This window comes from Serinus canaria, chromosome 11 (genome assembly GCF_022539315.1).
Source record: "Serinus canaria isolate serCan28SL12 chromosome 11, serCan2020, whole genome shotgun sequence".
NCBI classification, from domain to species: domain Eukaryota; kingdom Metazoa; phylum Chordata; class Aves; order Passeriformes; family Fringillidae; genus Serinus; species Serinus canaria.
In genome coordinates, this window is record NC_066325.1 from 16,125,677 (window position 1) to 16,140,250 (window position 14,574).

At 41.3% G+C, this 14,574-nt stretch overlaps 2 protein-coding genes across 2 annotated transcripts in view; both read right to left on the minus strand.

The window, feature by feature from the left end:
- Positions 1-2,001: 2,001 nt before the first annotated feature.
- Positions 2,002-9,033, minus strand: GCSH (glycine cleavage system protein H). The gene is made up of 5 exons (XM_030227789.2): positions 8,894-9,033; positions 5,437-5,516; positions 4,379-4,442; positions 2,710-2,841; positions 2,002-2,131 (listed from the first exon to the last, which is right to left on the minus strand). Exons 1-5 carry the CDS (start codon positions 9,012-9,014, stop codon positions 2,034-2,036), a joined length of 495 nt encoding a protein of 164 aa, XP_030083649.1. The 5' UTR covers positions 9,015-9,033; the 3' UTR covers positions 2,002-2,033.
- Positions 9,034-9,228: 195 nt separating this feature from the next.
- Positions 9,229-14,574, minus strand: part of PKD1L2 (polycystin 1 like 2) — a 36,697-nt gene continuing 31,351 nt past the window's right edge. Inside the window, exons 39-44 of the mRNA XM_030227708.2 lie at positions 13,978-14,105; positions 13,482-13,642; positions 12,601-12,811; positions 11,984-12,085; positions 10,686-10,817; positions 9,229-9,892 (exon numbers count right to left, since the gene is read on the minus strand). Of these exons, the coding sequence (XP_030083568.2) occupies positions 9,767-9,892; positions 10,686-10,817; positions 11,984-12,085; positions 12,601-12,811; positions 13,482-13,642; positions 13,978-14,105 (860 nt within the window). The 3' untranslated portion in view covers positions 9,229-9,766. The remainder of the gene's footprint in view (positions 9,893-10,685; positions 10,818-11,983; positions 12,086-12,600; positions 12,812-13,481; positions 13,643-13,977; positions 14,106-14,574) is intronic.

Below are 14,574 nucleotides of genomic sequence, written 5' to 3' on the forward strand. Positions count from 1 at the left end.
ACTGATGTATGTAAACTGCTAATACAGTTTATATGGGCAAAGTTGGAGAAGAGACCAGGTTTCTCAGCTTTTGTTGTTCCCCAGGTTCCCTAGGTCATTACAGAAATTACTATTTTATTGATAAGAAAAGAATACAAGCACTTTAAAGGGAAAATGGTATAAAAATGCACTAAAGTACTCTGGACTAACCTCTGTGGAGAGATCAACAAGGGTCACGTGTAACATGGAAAATAATGAAGGGGCTGGTACTCTCTAGTCAAGTGGGAGAAAAGCTGGTGAAAGAAACAGTATCAAACAGAAACACTTCCTACGTTCCTACCTCCATTTGCCTGCACTTACTGTATTTGAAACAAACTTTCTCTTTTCCTTCCAAAGTGCACAGGGGGTAAAAGACAAACAGAGGCAGGGAGTTTGTAAGAGGCCAGGACCAAGCTCCCAGCTCTCTGAGCACTGAATGTTGTCACAATAAATACTGCATGGAACTGTGAATAATGGATAAGGACTGAGGGTTTTTAAAACATTTACACTAGGTTTACAAGAGCCTTCTGTTTATCAGCCACTGCCAAGTTAGAACTCCTGTGGAACAGTAAAACTCCCTCTTTCCTCTTACTCATTTTGCAGTTCAACTCCTGTGGAGAAGATGAAACACACAGAGGATTCTTTCTTGGCAGGGCTTTGATGTGTGACTTGTGCAGCAAAGGTTTGCTCCTAGGATTTAAACCCAAAAAACACCAGAGCAATTACTTTGACATCCCTTCAGATCATAAAAGAAACCCTCTTTTTATACATTAGAAAGGTTTCTATATTACCAGCAGTGTATTTATGCACTTTAGAAGGTCACTGAGTCACATCCCTTTAGAAAAAAGGAACTTTCAAAGCAATATGAATTTTGCTTTAGTCATCTTACAGGAATTAAGCACTCCCCTGCTTCCTCTTAGATCAACCTAAATCATTGGGGTTTCTTCCCATTTTGTGCTTAGCTGCTAACAACCATTTAAAAATTGTGGGAAAAAGTTTTAGACCAAAATTCTGCTGTACTATTGTGTTTTCCTAAAGTTCAGGTGTCACACCAACTTTGAGTTCACATTTGTGGATTCATTAAAATATTAATTCATTAAAATATTAATTCTAATGGAATCACTGGTTTGCAAAGGGCAAGTTTTGGGTTCAGTCCTGTGGTGTCATTAGAGCAGTTTGGTACTTGATCTTAAATACAGACACACAGAGATACATGATATGTCAAACTATTGCTGATCACACAACTTCCACAAGTACCTGCTCTCCTGAAATCACCACAATTGCCAGGCAAAAGCTGTAAAATTAATTCCTTAATTACTTGTGACTTAGGTAGTCCTTACTAGACAAAAATACAGCCTAAATAATCCACTGTAGAACCATGACAAACAATCACTGCAGGAGCTTTGCACACTGAGAAAGCACAGAAAGGAGAAGATAGAGCCCCAATCCCTCCTGCCTCACAGGCAGGACTATTTGATTACACAATTAAATAAAATGAGGAAAGCAAAGCATTAATAAGTTCTGTAAAGAAATAAAAATCATACAGAGAGGTAGTTGATATGACTTCTCCTTTTTTGGTATCATCTTTGTAACCCTAAGAAAGAAGAACATGAGCAGGTTAGGAAGGCATTGCTTTTCAGTGGTTTGGGAGCAATAGGAAAGTACTTAAGGGAAAACTATAGGCCAGGTCATGAGAACAGTCATGTGCTTATGACAAAATTAACATGTTAAGGCTGCTGTTACTAGATTTGATGTCAAATGAATCTGTGGAACTATATATTTCAGCAAGAGAATTTTGTTTCTCACAATATTATAGATAGCATCTGCAGTTACACAAATCAGACAACAGAATAAAAACCCCTCACAGGTACACAGATGTGAAACACATTTATCACTGCAATTATTTATAGTCTTGTATATGTGATCTTAAGTGGTATTTTTCAAGTTGCCAATTTCCTTAATTGATGACAAACTACACTGAGATATTTTATATGAATTTATTTCATTATTCCAGCTCAGTCCTCAATGGATTTTATGTATTTCTCATAGGCATCTTCGGTCATCAGTTCATCAAGTTCAGCAGGGTTTGCCACAGTCATCTTGATAAGCCAACCTGTAGTTAGGAAATTAAAAAGAATTGCTAATATCCTACAAGAACAATTCATTCATGTTCCTGCCTTAGGAAAGCACTCCCAGCAGGAACAACCAGCCTTGGATCACTGGAGAATCAGCCAGGTTTTTGTGCAGGCAAAACAACATTTCAGTATTTTAAAAAAATGAACAACCAACCAACTCCTCATAAGAAATGTCCTTTTGAGTCAGAGCAGTTGTGTAATTTAGTACTGGCTGTGACAGTGGCACAGGGAGATGCTGCCTTAAAAGAATAAAGGAGCCTGACCTCTCAGTGTCCCGAATTCTAACAAGATCCAAAACCCAGAAATGCAATCAAGGCAAATAGATACAAATTCAGCCACAGTGTATATCTGAAAATATGATGTTGTAAAGCAGCTGTTCAAAGAAGACACTGTGATAATGCTTTATATTAAATTTTACTGGGCTTGAACTATATTCAGTGTATTCCATTTAAGTCTCCACACCATTACAATGGAAGAACAGGAATTGCAGAGCCATTTGTAGTAGCAAAAGAATCCACAGACTATTCATTATTTAAAGATAAAAGTGACATCTTACCATCTTGATAACAGGATTTATTGACAAGCCCTGGATTATCTGCAAGGGCAGCATTAATCTCAGTCACTTCTCCTGAGAGAGGGGAGTAGAGTTCACTAGCAGCTTTCACACTTTCCAAAGCCCCAAACTCATCTGAAACAATGAATATGATTGAATGTTTCTAAGGTGAAAACACAAAGCACTTCTGTTTGTCCAGTCAGACATCCTGGTGATGACCCAAGCAGTGAAGAAATGTCTGATCTTGTGCAAGAAAGCAGATTGAAGTTACCCACTTTATGACAAGGATCAGCATTATTAAGTTTGGTGTTTATGCTCCTGAATTCTGGGGAATTTGTGCTAGCTGGCTGCTACAGAAGGGACAGGAATTCCTTACATTTGGTTAATCCTTTGCCTGAAGCCCACAGCACCCATGCTATTGACACCCAGCTCTTGCTGCAAGAGACTTAAATATGCCTTTTATCTACAATTTAGCCCTTTTTATTTATAATTTGGTTACAAAATCAACAAAGCCACAATTTCAGCAATCCCATTTTTCCTTCAGAAACACTATCAAGTGTTATATCTGTACTCACTGGAAAACACACATTAGTATTCAGAAGCCCCACACTGGAAGCACCCAGCAGCTCTTCCCTTTTTCCTGTTTTGTAGGGAGTTATGGAAATGGTGCCTGGAGCAATGCTAATCCAGAGCAGCTCGCAGGCACAAGCAAACAAGACAGAGGCTGAAGGAACAGGGAGCTGTCACAAGAGTAGATAGGCACCAGGACAAGGGATCTGAGAACAACTTGTTCTGGGAAAGCTTGGAATTAGACTGAGGCCAGAGTGGGTAGAAAAGAGAAGAACTCAAATGGAAATGAAATTCCTTCAAATAAAGCAAAACCACAAGTTGGTTAATTAAAATCCTACACAGAGGGACCTTTTGTCTAACAGTCAGCATTCAATGTAATAGATCTGGCCAAAAGAGTGTGATGGGGATCTATTCCACAAGAAGGATGGCAGAAGAAAAGCCTTCTACTCATAAATCCCCATTTCTTTTTTGAAAATTGTGTCAAAATAATGACAACTTTTTCTTCATATACTACTGAGACAGCTCTCTACATTAATACAGGAAAAGGCTTTTCATTTCTACCTGTTAATGTCCACTTTCTTTAACAGAAAAAGTTGCATTATTGAATGATGAAGAATGTAACAACTTGTACACCACTAACAAGCAAAAACTCTGTGATCATATTTGATACCTCAAAATTACTGAGTCTCTATATTCATAGAAAAATTAGAGCTTGATATAAATTAGAAGTTTCACATCATGCAATGCATGAAATGCATAACTGGAGAATTACAAATCAACACTTGCAAGTTTAGATCAAAATATAAATATTTTAAAAACAGAGTATAGATAAAATTAACAGGAAAATATTTTAATGCTTTATTTTTGAATCAATATCTTCGAAGTTTAAAAAGCATGTATTTTCTGCTGCTAAGCACAGTCTGACAGTGAGAATTTAAAATTAAAGCTGTCCCTTGTAGAAATACCTGAATTTACTTTGCATCCAAAAGCTTTATAATGGTATTAATAACCATAAATATTATTTCAGAAAATTTATCTTTGCAAAAGGAAGAGTGGGATGAGTAGAATAATCATTTCACGAGCAACTGGAACTGAAACTTACCATGTTTACTCAATTTTGTCCCAACTTCTGGAAGGCTACAGTAAACAACATCTCCTAATGCTTCCTTAAAAGAAAAACAAAAGCATCAGAAGCATACATTAACAAAACTACATACAGGAGAGAACTGATACAGTAACTCTAAAATCTGCATATAAGTATTCTCTGTCTCTAAATATTGTTCTCATTCTTTATGGATTGCACATTTTTCACTTTTTCTTAGCAAACACTTAGTGTGAATAAACTGTCATGTTATCATGCCCCAAATACCAAATTATTGTTTCTCTATTACATTGCTAATAACCCTCAGGCTCAGTTTATATGCAGATTTCTTCTGGAAGAATGAGGAATAACATCTGGTGCTCTTCTAAGCATCAGCTATGGAGAGCTGTTAGCCCACAGTTCCTCCTCACTGACTTAATTGGGCCCCTTATCACCATAAAAATTGGCTCAACTCTTCCCTGACACATGTACCCTATCTCACAAAAGACCAGAGAGTATCAGAGTTATTGACAGAAATCTGAGATTAAAAGAAATGTTGCTTATCCTGAGAAACATTAATTCCATTTATTGGTAGCTTGTCCCATTCCTTTTTAAGTTTCACATACAGCCCAGAATTTGCCTGTGACTATTCCAATTCAAGTATCTGCATGAGAACAAAAAATCCAAAGGAATTCCTGTTCTAGAGTTGAAAACTCTATGCCATGCTGTACATCTGTTCACAACTGCTCTTTAGCCAGAGGGATTTCACCATATCTGTGCTCAGAGGAAATCTGACCTAAAAGCAGACATGATGTCCTCTTCACACAGCCATGAACTGCTCAGGCAGTCCATTGAACATTGAAGTTTCCCACCAAGTTCAGCTCTCCACAGGTTCAATCTGAGGCCATTAAGACCTTAGCAGAATGCTGAGGTGGCACAAATATCACAAATAGTGCTCACTGTGTCGCATATGCAATTAAAACAATAAAAACACCCCCATAAACGTCCAAAGAGCAAGGACAGAGCAGATAGGCATAAATAAACATTGCAGAGCTGGGCAAGGGCAGAGGGATCAATACCTGTGCAAAATTGCTGATTCCTACTGTTCCAATGCCATTTTCCACAGATATCCATTCGTGCTTGTCTGTGAACTTGCGGGCTAAAAGGAAACAAACCTGACGTTTCAGAAAGAAGTGACAGGTTGCTTGCTTAAACACAGTAACACATTTGCAGCCTTAAACTGTGGGGCTTTTCACTTAGTTTGCTCTTTTTTCTTGAAAAATATTTCAACCAGCGCATGCAATTTAGAGAGAAGCTCAGAACATGCTCAGTGACAGGGCAGAGGCTCACTGGGTGTCCTGCTCAGAGTATTATCAATTCCTGTGCAACCATCTGGAGACTGATAAAGCACAGGAACAAAAAGAGCAGTTCTACTTCAAATAGAAGTGCAAATCTAAAGCTTAGATGTGTATTTTACTCATAGTTATACATGTCTATGATAGCACAGTGGCTTTTCAAACATATTTAGTTTTATTTCTGATAACTACTCATTGTGGCTGGGAAGGCCAGTGTTGGTGACTCTAGAAACCCTGTCAGCATTACAGCATCTCAATAAAGTGCTAAGCTGGCACAGTTCTATGTATTATTAAGGCAAATTAAAACAGGACAAATTAATAAGGCAACTCATACAGACAACTGCTACTTAATAGAGTTTGCTCTCTGTTAACATTGTTACTGTGACAAGAACACAGTAGTTATTCTGTATCTCTATAAAATAGGTCTGTTAACATCTTGTTATGTCTTTTCGCAGCAAGGTTACAATTCTCCTTACATTTCAGATCTGGAAGATTCAAGACAGCTTTATTGTTTTTATAAAGTCATATGGAGAAACTTCAAAAGAAGTAATTGAGGCAAGCAACATTTTTCCTGGAACTTTTCTTACTCAGAATTTTCAGCCTGCCATGTCTGTTTTCTCATCTTTACATAATTTCCCTGTAGATACCTTCCTACTTAAAAAAAAAAAAAATCGAAAAAAATAATTTATTTTTATTTTCCACTTGAAGCACCCATTCAGTCAGGCAAGAGATCTTGCAAAAAATGGAAAAGGTAACTTCTGAAACAGCTCCCTGAGGGATTAGGGCCACAGTAGTACAGCTGCACCTTCCTTTTGAGTTCAACTCTCCTCTCAACTCATCCTGTGGGCTGAACTCTTTAAGGCAACACCAGAGAAACTACAGTTCTGCACCTGTACACTGATATACTCCTTGTGTCTTTTCTAAAACTGTACATAAAGGAAAAGAGAAGCTCTCACTGTAGACCTGCTGAAATCTTTCCAGACAGTCAATACTTTAAACTTCTTCAGTTACAGTGATTCTCTTGTGTCTGAAAAGTTCAAGACTAGCAAGTCTCAGATAAAACTGTTTGTCTTAGATAGGGCCCAAATTTTATAGAGCTCAGTATAACAACGTGTGGGTTGACGAGTATAATACACAAACAAAGGTGAGCCAACTGTAAACGTGAAGTATTTTCCTATGAATTACCAGTCAAAAATCCACAGAATTTCATCTAGCACTGTTTTCTGTAACTACAAGAAATCTCATTACACACTCTAATGAACAGAGTCTTAAATGTCTCAAATAATTTAGTGTCAAGATGCTGAACCCATGGGAATTCTATTGGAAATGAGTAATGAACCGTAAGAATGGAGAATGACAACTGACAAATCTCAAACTCAAGCTGAACATTAGTGATGTGGCACAAAGAAGCCAAGCAGTACATATTCAGGATAATAATAGTGTATGGAATCTGTTTATAAAGCAAGGCTAATATAAAAATATTTTCACACCAGTTTGGAATACAGCAGTGAAATGTCCTGAACAGTTAGAAGAGCACGTGACTTTCTTACAGGACAAAAGAAGGAAAAAACCAAACCAACAAACCATAACAAAAAAAACGTGAAAAATTAAAATTCTGAGCATGCAACAAAAACCACTGCAAATAAAGTAAAAGTCAAATTAAAGACAGTTAATAAGTAATCTCAAAATTTGAACCTTGAGCTTATGTAGTCAGCCCATTAAATAAATCAACCTAAAGGAATATGAAATGTCAATGCATACCAAATCTCTCTCTGCATTCTTTTACAGAAGAGCAGCTGAACTTACTCTAACTTCATTCATTTCAACAGGACTTTGGCTTCAGCTTAACTAGCACACACTGAACTTGGCCTTTCATTTAGTGTAACCTGCCTCTATTAAGTATTTCATATATACCTGAAGAGTAAACTCACACCTCCACAAAGAAGCATACAAAACTTTTTCTCTCTGCCTCAAACAAAAGCACTATTATTCCTTAGAGTGATGTGTATAGAAAAACAATGGATACATTGGCCAGAATAGTGAAAAATAGCTTAGATCTTGACTCAGTTTGCAAGTAATGAACAATAAATAATATTTATTTCACTTGCAGCAGAAGGCCATTAAACAGGTAGGTTTAAGATAGTCTGGAGAGAAATGGATGAGATCTTCTTAGTGGTAGTCATTACTTTTAGAGCCTATTCTCCTCCTCTTCTTGACCACTTTTTTAACACTTCTATTTGCTAGAGTACCACAGATTCTGTTTTTCAGACTTTCGTGAGTAACTTCCATTCAGAGAGAGCTTTGACAACAGCAGATGCTTTCAGAATTAACTGCACCAAATGCAAAATCACAGCAAGCACTGATGCTCGAGTCCATCCCCTGCCGTGCCACTGGTGCAGCTGTGGCTGCCCAGGAGCCAGAGCCGAACTTGTGCAGCCCAGAGCGGCTCAGGGCCCTGCAAGCCCGGCCGGCTCTGTCTGTGTGCCCACGCCAGTCCCTCTGCGGCTCTGCCTCCGCCAGACACCCACCCCTGCCCCTTTCTTGTGCTGCTGGCTCTCCTAGGAGCCAACATCAGACGTTTGTGAGCGGCAACCCCGGGAAAAGCGATCCGCTATTTTGGGCAAGCTGGTGTGCTCCCCGCTCGGCCCACTCTGCGAAGCCTCTTTCTGGGACCAGAGGGGACTGAGCCGCTTTGCTCAAAACTGCAGTGCGGGGATGAGGGTAAAAGTTTCTGGCCAACTAACGGAGGTGCAGCTGCTCCTGTGGGAGCGGGGTCGGGAATGCCAGCAGTGTCCGGGCCAGGTGAGGGGCGCTCGGGGTTCAGCCATCTTGTGAGGTTCTCCGGGCCCCGTGGACACCGGGGGGCTCCGGGCGGCTGCAGCATCGCGCTCCGAGGGGCCGCCGGGACACGGCGCGGCGGGAGGCAGGGGAGGAGGGAGGGATAGAGGGACAGAGGACGGCTGCCGCCCAGGGCCGCCAGCGGGACCCGCGCTCCGGTCGCTCCGCGCACCCAGTCCCAGTTGGCGGGGGCTTCCCCGCGGGCTGGGCCGGGGCGAGCCCCCGCAGCCCACCCTGCCCACCCTCCCGGGCACAGGCACCGCCGGCTCCCCGCAGCACCGGGCCGCTGTCCCGCCCGCCGCACACCTCCCTCCCTCCCTCCCTCCCTCCGGCTGCCACTCACCGGCCAGCAGCAGCGAGCTGGTGCCCAGCCTGCGGGCCGCGGGCTCCCGCGGCGGCAGCGAGAGGAGCGGGCAGCGCGGCGCCAGCACCGGCCCAACCCGCCGCAGCGCTCGCCACGCCATCTTTGCCGGGGGCGGGCGGGGGCGGTGCCGGTGGGAGGTGGCGATGGCGGCAGGGCGGGACCGGGGGTGACCGAGGGCACCCGCGGGCCCTGGGGAGCGGCCCGGGCTCGGCTGCGCGCCCCGGCGGCAGCGGCCACGGGTCCCTGAGGGAGGCGAGCCGCCATGTTCCGTGCGCCGCCGCGGCGGAGACGGAGAGGATTTAGCCAGACAGTGCAACAGCCGCTCGGTGTTTATTAGATAAATACAGGCGCCAAGTATACAGCAAGTGCATGCGGGACATTTCGCCTTAGGGTTACCGATATTTCTAAGGTGTTACTCCAGAATAACGCGCCGACAGCACTTCAGGGGTTAGCACCACGTCGTTTTCCCGGAATCGCGGAACAGGCTGAGTTGGAAGGGACCCACAAGGATCGAAGTCCAACTCCTGGCCCTGCAGAGACACCCCAACAATCCCCCAGGGGCCTGGGAGCGTTGTCCAAATGCTTCATGAGCTCTCCTTGGCTTGGGGCCGTGCCCATTCCATGGGAGCTGTTCAGTGCCCAAACACCCTCTGCGTGAAAAGAAACTTTTCCTTATATCATGCACAAACCTCCCCTGACACAGCCCCAGCCATTCTTTTTGGTAAACCCATTTTAATCAGAAGCTGTAATAACCTAAGCCTATAGTCTAACATAACTCTAACCACTGCAGCTGATAGCAAACAAGTAAATAATTTGCCCACAAGCAAAGTGACTTTTCAAGGTGGTCTTCCTTCACTCGCTGAAAGGTTGTTCCAGTTGTTCGCCAGTGACCGGCTTCTCTTCCTTCTTGCATTTTATCCCAAAGAAACTGAAGAGTTTTATTAGCATTAGATCAACAATCTCCTCTTCTTCTGAAGCCTGAAATAATAACAAATAAGTTACTCAGAGGTGCACACCAAAAGTGGATTCAGTCTCTGCTGAAGCCAGGGCAAGTTGCAAGACAGAATCTCTACTTGAGGTGAAATAAGCCAACTTTCAGCAGAGCGTGAGTGACTGCCAAGCAAAACATTGGGCCAATATTTTTATCTAGAGAGAAACCTCAGATGAGTATGGACCCTACAGAAATTTTGGCTGTCAAATCCCATGGAAATCTCTCTACAGGAGCCTGGAGCGTACTTGCCAGCTCCCATACAGCTCCTGGTATATACAATGAGACACCGACCAGTTCAAGATGAAGTAAATGAGAAAAACTTAATATACATTGTATTCTATCAACCATATCCTTTGTTTTAATCTCCCTTGACTTTATTTAAAACACAGAGGAATTCCAGGCAGTTCTGGAGTGTTAAGATGGATTTCACACCACACTATCAATATCTTGAATGGGTTGGGCACGCAATAGTGAGAGCTGTAAAGCCTCATGCACTTCAGTAGCAGTTTTGGCACTGATTTCAGTACAGCCCAGCACAAACCTAAAAGTTTTTTGATGGCTGTAGTATGTGAACAGAAGGTGACAAATCAGATCTGAACAGGGACTCATCTGAACAGGAATGGACAGTGTAAATCTGGAAAATCTGAAGTGTACTTTCTGAGCAAATGTTGCCTTCTTAAGAGCGTTGGACTAAATTTACATGGCTTTCATCCATGGTTGAATACCTGAGTAAGCACTGAAGAAAAAATGTTAAAAGCAAGAGAGCTTAAATGAACAAACCTGGTAATGCTTCTGCTCCTCACTAAAAGCAACCAGAATCACCGAAATGAACAGATTCAGTACCACAAATGTCATAAAAATGATGCAGGATCCAATTAAGAAGGAGCCTAAAATTGGATTGTAGTCTAAGACCTGTATAACGCATAAGGTAAGACATTAAAAAAACAAACAAAAAAGCATACATATCTATCTACATACATACATACAAGCAGTTAAGACCCAATAAGAAGTCTATCAGCTTGAAAATACTGTGTCTAATCAATTATGACATATGTATTATACACATATATAAATTTACTACTCTAGTATTGTCCTTTGTTGATATGATATAGTACAAAGACAGCAGAATATTTTATATATATGTGTGTGTGAATATGGGCAATCTTTGGAGATTTTTAAGTATTTGCATTTAATTGTAATGGTATAACAGTTTCATGTGAAAGTTGACAAGCCTGGAGATCTGTTTATCCACAGAACAGCTGAAGCTTCCTAATGCCTCAGCTTTCAAAATAGGTGAAATCCCTGTATGCATGTCATTTATTTTTCTGTATGCTTTACAAAGAAGCACAGTCAGACTGTCAGAGACACTTATAAACCAAGGGTTGTGAAAAATCAAAACACTAATTTTTATATAAACTACAACACAGGAATGTATTTTCATGATTAACATGAGTGGGATGTAGAGGTGAAAATGTGCCAAATGATTGGTCTTCAAAGCCACCCATATCCTATTGGATCCATGGTCTAAAAACATCCACCAAGGAGGACTTCATAGTCAGAGATGTCCAAGAATTAATCCACAAAGAAATCTTCAAAGGATATTGAAATATTTGAAAGATCTTACCAAAGAAGTGGTATATAAAGAATAACAACAATGAAAAATTAATATAAAGTTCCCTTGTGGAAGGCCTTGCCTTTCATGGGAAGATAGAAGGGATGAAGGGGTGTTCAGAACAAACACAGTGCTTTCCTCACATTTCTATCTGTAGCTTTCTAAGGAAATTACTCAAAACTTTTTGTAATCAATTAGTAACAGCTCTAGTAGAAATTTGAGCAAGTTTCTTAATGAAAGGTTCATTATGAGCCTCCTCGTGGTCAAAATAGAAAATGAAAGAGGTTTCACTGGATGTCCTTGTCTTGCTCAGAAAGGGTGACTGCTTTAGGGAGCTGTGGAGCTTGCAAAATTAGATTAATGTTTAACACTAATTGAAGGTCCTTCTATTTGCTGGGTCAATGCATATTTGATAGTTGAGATGCCAATTGGATGGCTGCAAACTTCTCAAAATTAGATGTAGTACCTCCTCGTAGTTGAAGATTCCCAGCTGAAGACTGACCATGGTCTCTGCCGAATCAAGGAGGGTTTTGTAAGAGTAGAGCTTCCAGCCAAATATCAGGTTTGCCTGCAGAGGACAGAAGTCATGTCTTGTGTCATGATCAGAGTCCTTGCTGCAAAATGTTTTTAGCTTGAAGATCTTTTATCACAGATATGAGAATGTCTTATATCTGCTCAGCCTTGCACTAGATATGTAAAAAATACAACTATTTCCCACTTATAACTAGCCAAACAGAAAATGGCACTTTCTGAATGCTCCACAATTTAAGCTTTATCCAGAAAGTCTTTTTTCCTGTACTTTGTTCTTTGTCACATCTATTACACATAAAGAGTCCTTATTTTTCAGCTCAGTGTTTGATTTTTCACTAAATTTCAGTTTGCAAAGAACAGAGTTGATGTTTTAACTTCTCTTTCGCTCATATGGAAGACTTGGGCTCCAAGCTGCTGAAGGAAGATACAGATAAGCAGCTTTATTCCATTTTACATGGCAAAGCTGTGTTGCTTTTGGCATTCAAAAATAGTGGATTTAACCCGGGTACCTGGGAGCAGACTGCAGAAAAGAGAAAACACTATGGTACTCACAGCAATGGAATAGGCAAGGAACATGATTGCAATAACAATGATGAACCCAGAGATATCACCCCATGCCCTCCTTAGTGTTGAAGTGATCATGTTCAGTTTAGGGTTGAGCCTCAGCAGATGCCACAGTTTCACTGTGGAGAGAAGCACCAGGAATGCAATCAGGTAACCAAGAACTGCATCAGCTCTCGCTGTTTCACTGAAGCTTATGGAGCTGTTAGGGAAAAAAAAGAAAATACATAATATACCATGCACACAGAATCCTTTGAAGTGCATAAATGGGTATGCTGGAAAAGCCAGTCACCCAGTGCTGGGGTTTCAGTAGAGACCTGATGAGTTCCTGTTTGAGTGTTCCCATGTGCACTTCCTACTGTGTGCACACAAAAAGCTCAGTTGTGCATGGCTAAGATTTTTAAGGAGAGGAGGGCGAGGCTGTAGCCCAAATTCTGCTCATTATTCTGTGATTCTATCAACTCTATCCTGTGTGACCATTTTTTAAAAGATGTTATAATTTTCCATTCTGTACTAAATATTCCATTATTATCCTCTAACCAAAGGCTTTTTACAACAAAGAACAAGGCAGATTATGTGCTTTCTGGGTGGATGTCCTGTAGCAGAAAGACTTGTTGGTTCACAAGAGGGTGATGCAGACAGGAAGGGAACTTGGTGCTCAAGTCTGCTGGATTTTATTAGAGCAGTATCAGAAGAAAATCTTATTGCTGACACAAATCTAAACCCTGACACACTTACAGGATTCATGAATACATAGCCATCTAGGATAGCAATATTTAGCACAGAAAAGGTGCTATCTGGGAGGGGAAAACAGATTTATTTCTGAAAAAGTAGCAACAACAAAGGATGCAGTAAATAGCATTAGTACTTACTCCTCCTTGTGTTCCTGGTAGTAGCTGATGTCCCTGGTCCCAAGGACCGTTCGTTTCACAAACACTGACAGAGCACTCCAGCTAATCAATATAATGGCCATCTCCAGGAGATTCCACTTGCTGTGGAAGTATCTCCATCTCAGACTCTTCAGCAGCTTTCCCTGTGAGGAGTTTTACTGTTTCAGTCTCGTGACTTCATATCACACAACGCACCTCTGAAGATTAGGGCAATGCCCTCCACAATAAAGCAGACTGCTCTGCATTAATAAAACTACACTGGCACTGGTTTCTCATTATCTTTCTCAAAAACAGCATCCAAGCCAAATAAAGCGTTGCCTTCCTGTTATTTAATACTGACACTGTACCTGATTCAATCTTCCATTGGTGTAGCAGCATCAGTGCTACTGAAACCAAGTACAGTCCTAAAGCTTTTGTAAGTGAAATTAGCAGCAGGCACAAGGCAATGCTGTCAGGCAGACCTTCCAGTGGGGCTCACCTGTACTATCATGTAGTACACAATAAAGAGGAAATAAATGACTTCTGCTGCAAGCACAAAGATGTGGAGGCTGTCGGTGTAGGGGTACAGCCGGACACTTTGCAGCTCTGCACTTGTGAAGAAGGCCCCTAAAAAACAAACAGGGGTCACCTCAGGGCTCCTTCTGCCTTCATTCAAACAACTCAGTTCACCAGTGAGACTTCTGTACTTGCTTTCACATCAGTGTGAGGTTGAATTCAACCATCAAACTAAGACTTAGACTTGACTATATGAGTAACCCTATAAGGGTTTGAAATTTTCCTCAAACAGGAATTTCAGAGAATCAAGGCTTTTAGAGCGGTAGTCCTATCTTGTGTGATAGCACATAATCATCCCAGCAGGACTGCATTTGGATTGGATTGCAAATGCAGAAATACAGCAGGAGGACTTGGAATTTTTCAAAAAAGCTGAATCTCATTCTAAACCCAAAATGAGCTCAGCTTGGGCATTTCCAATACTTGGACACACCCTAAGAAGGCTGCTGCTCAGACTGAATGTTTTCCTATAGCCCCTAAACCAGAATCTGCTTTCACTCTTCTCTTTGTTGTATCCAGATTA

Excerpts from the sequence above, each read along its gene's own strand:
- GCSH (XM_030227789.2), bottom strand. The coding sequence starts at position 9,014 with ATGGCGTGGCGAGCGCTGCGGCGGGTTGGGCCGGTGCTGGCGCCGCGC. Across the intron at positions 5,517-8,893 it reads CAGCTCGCTGCTGCTGGCCG|CCCGCAAGTTCACAGACAAG; the intron begins GTGAGTGGCAGC and ends GTTTCCTTTTAG. Across the intron at positions 2,842-4,378 it reads GACAAAATTGAGTAAACATG|ATGAGTTTGGGGCTTTGGAA; the intron begins GTAAGTTTCAGT and ends TCATTGTTTCAG.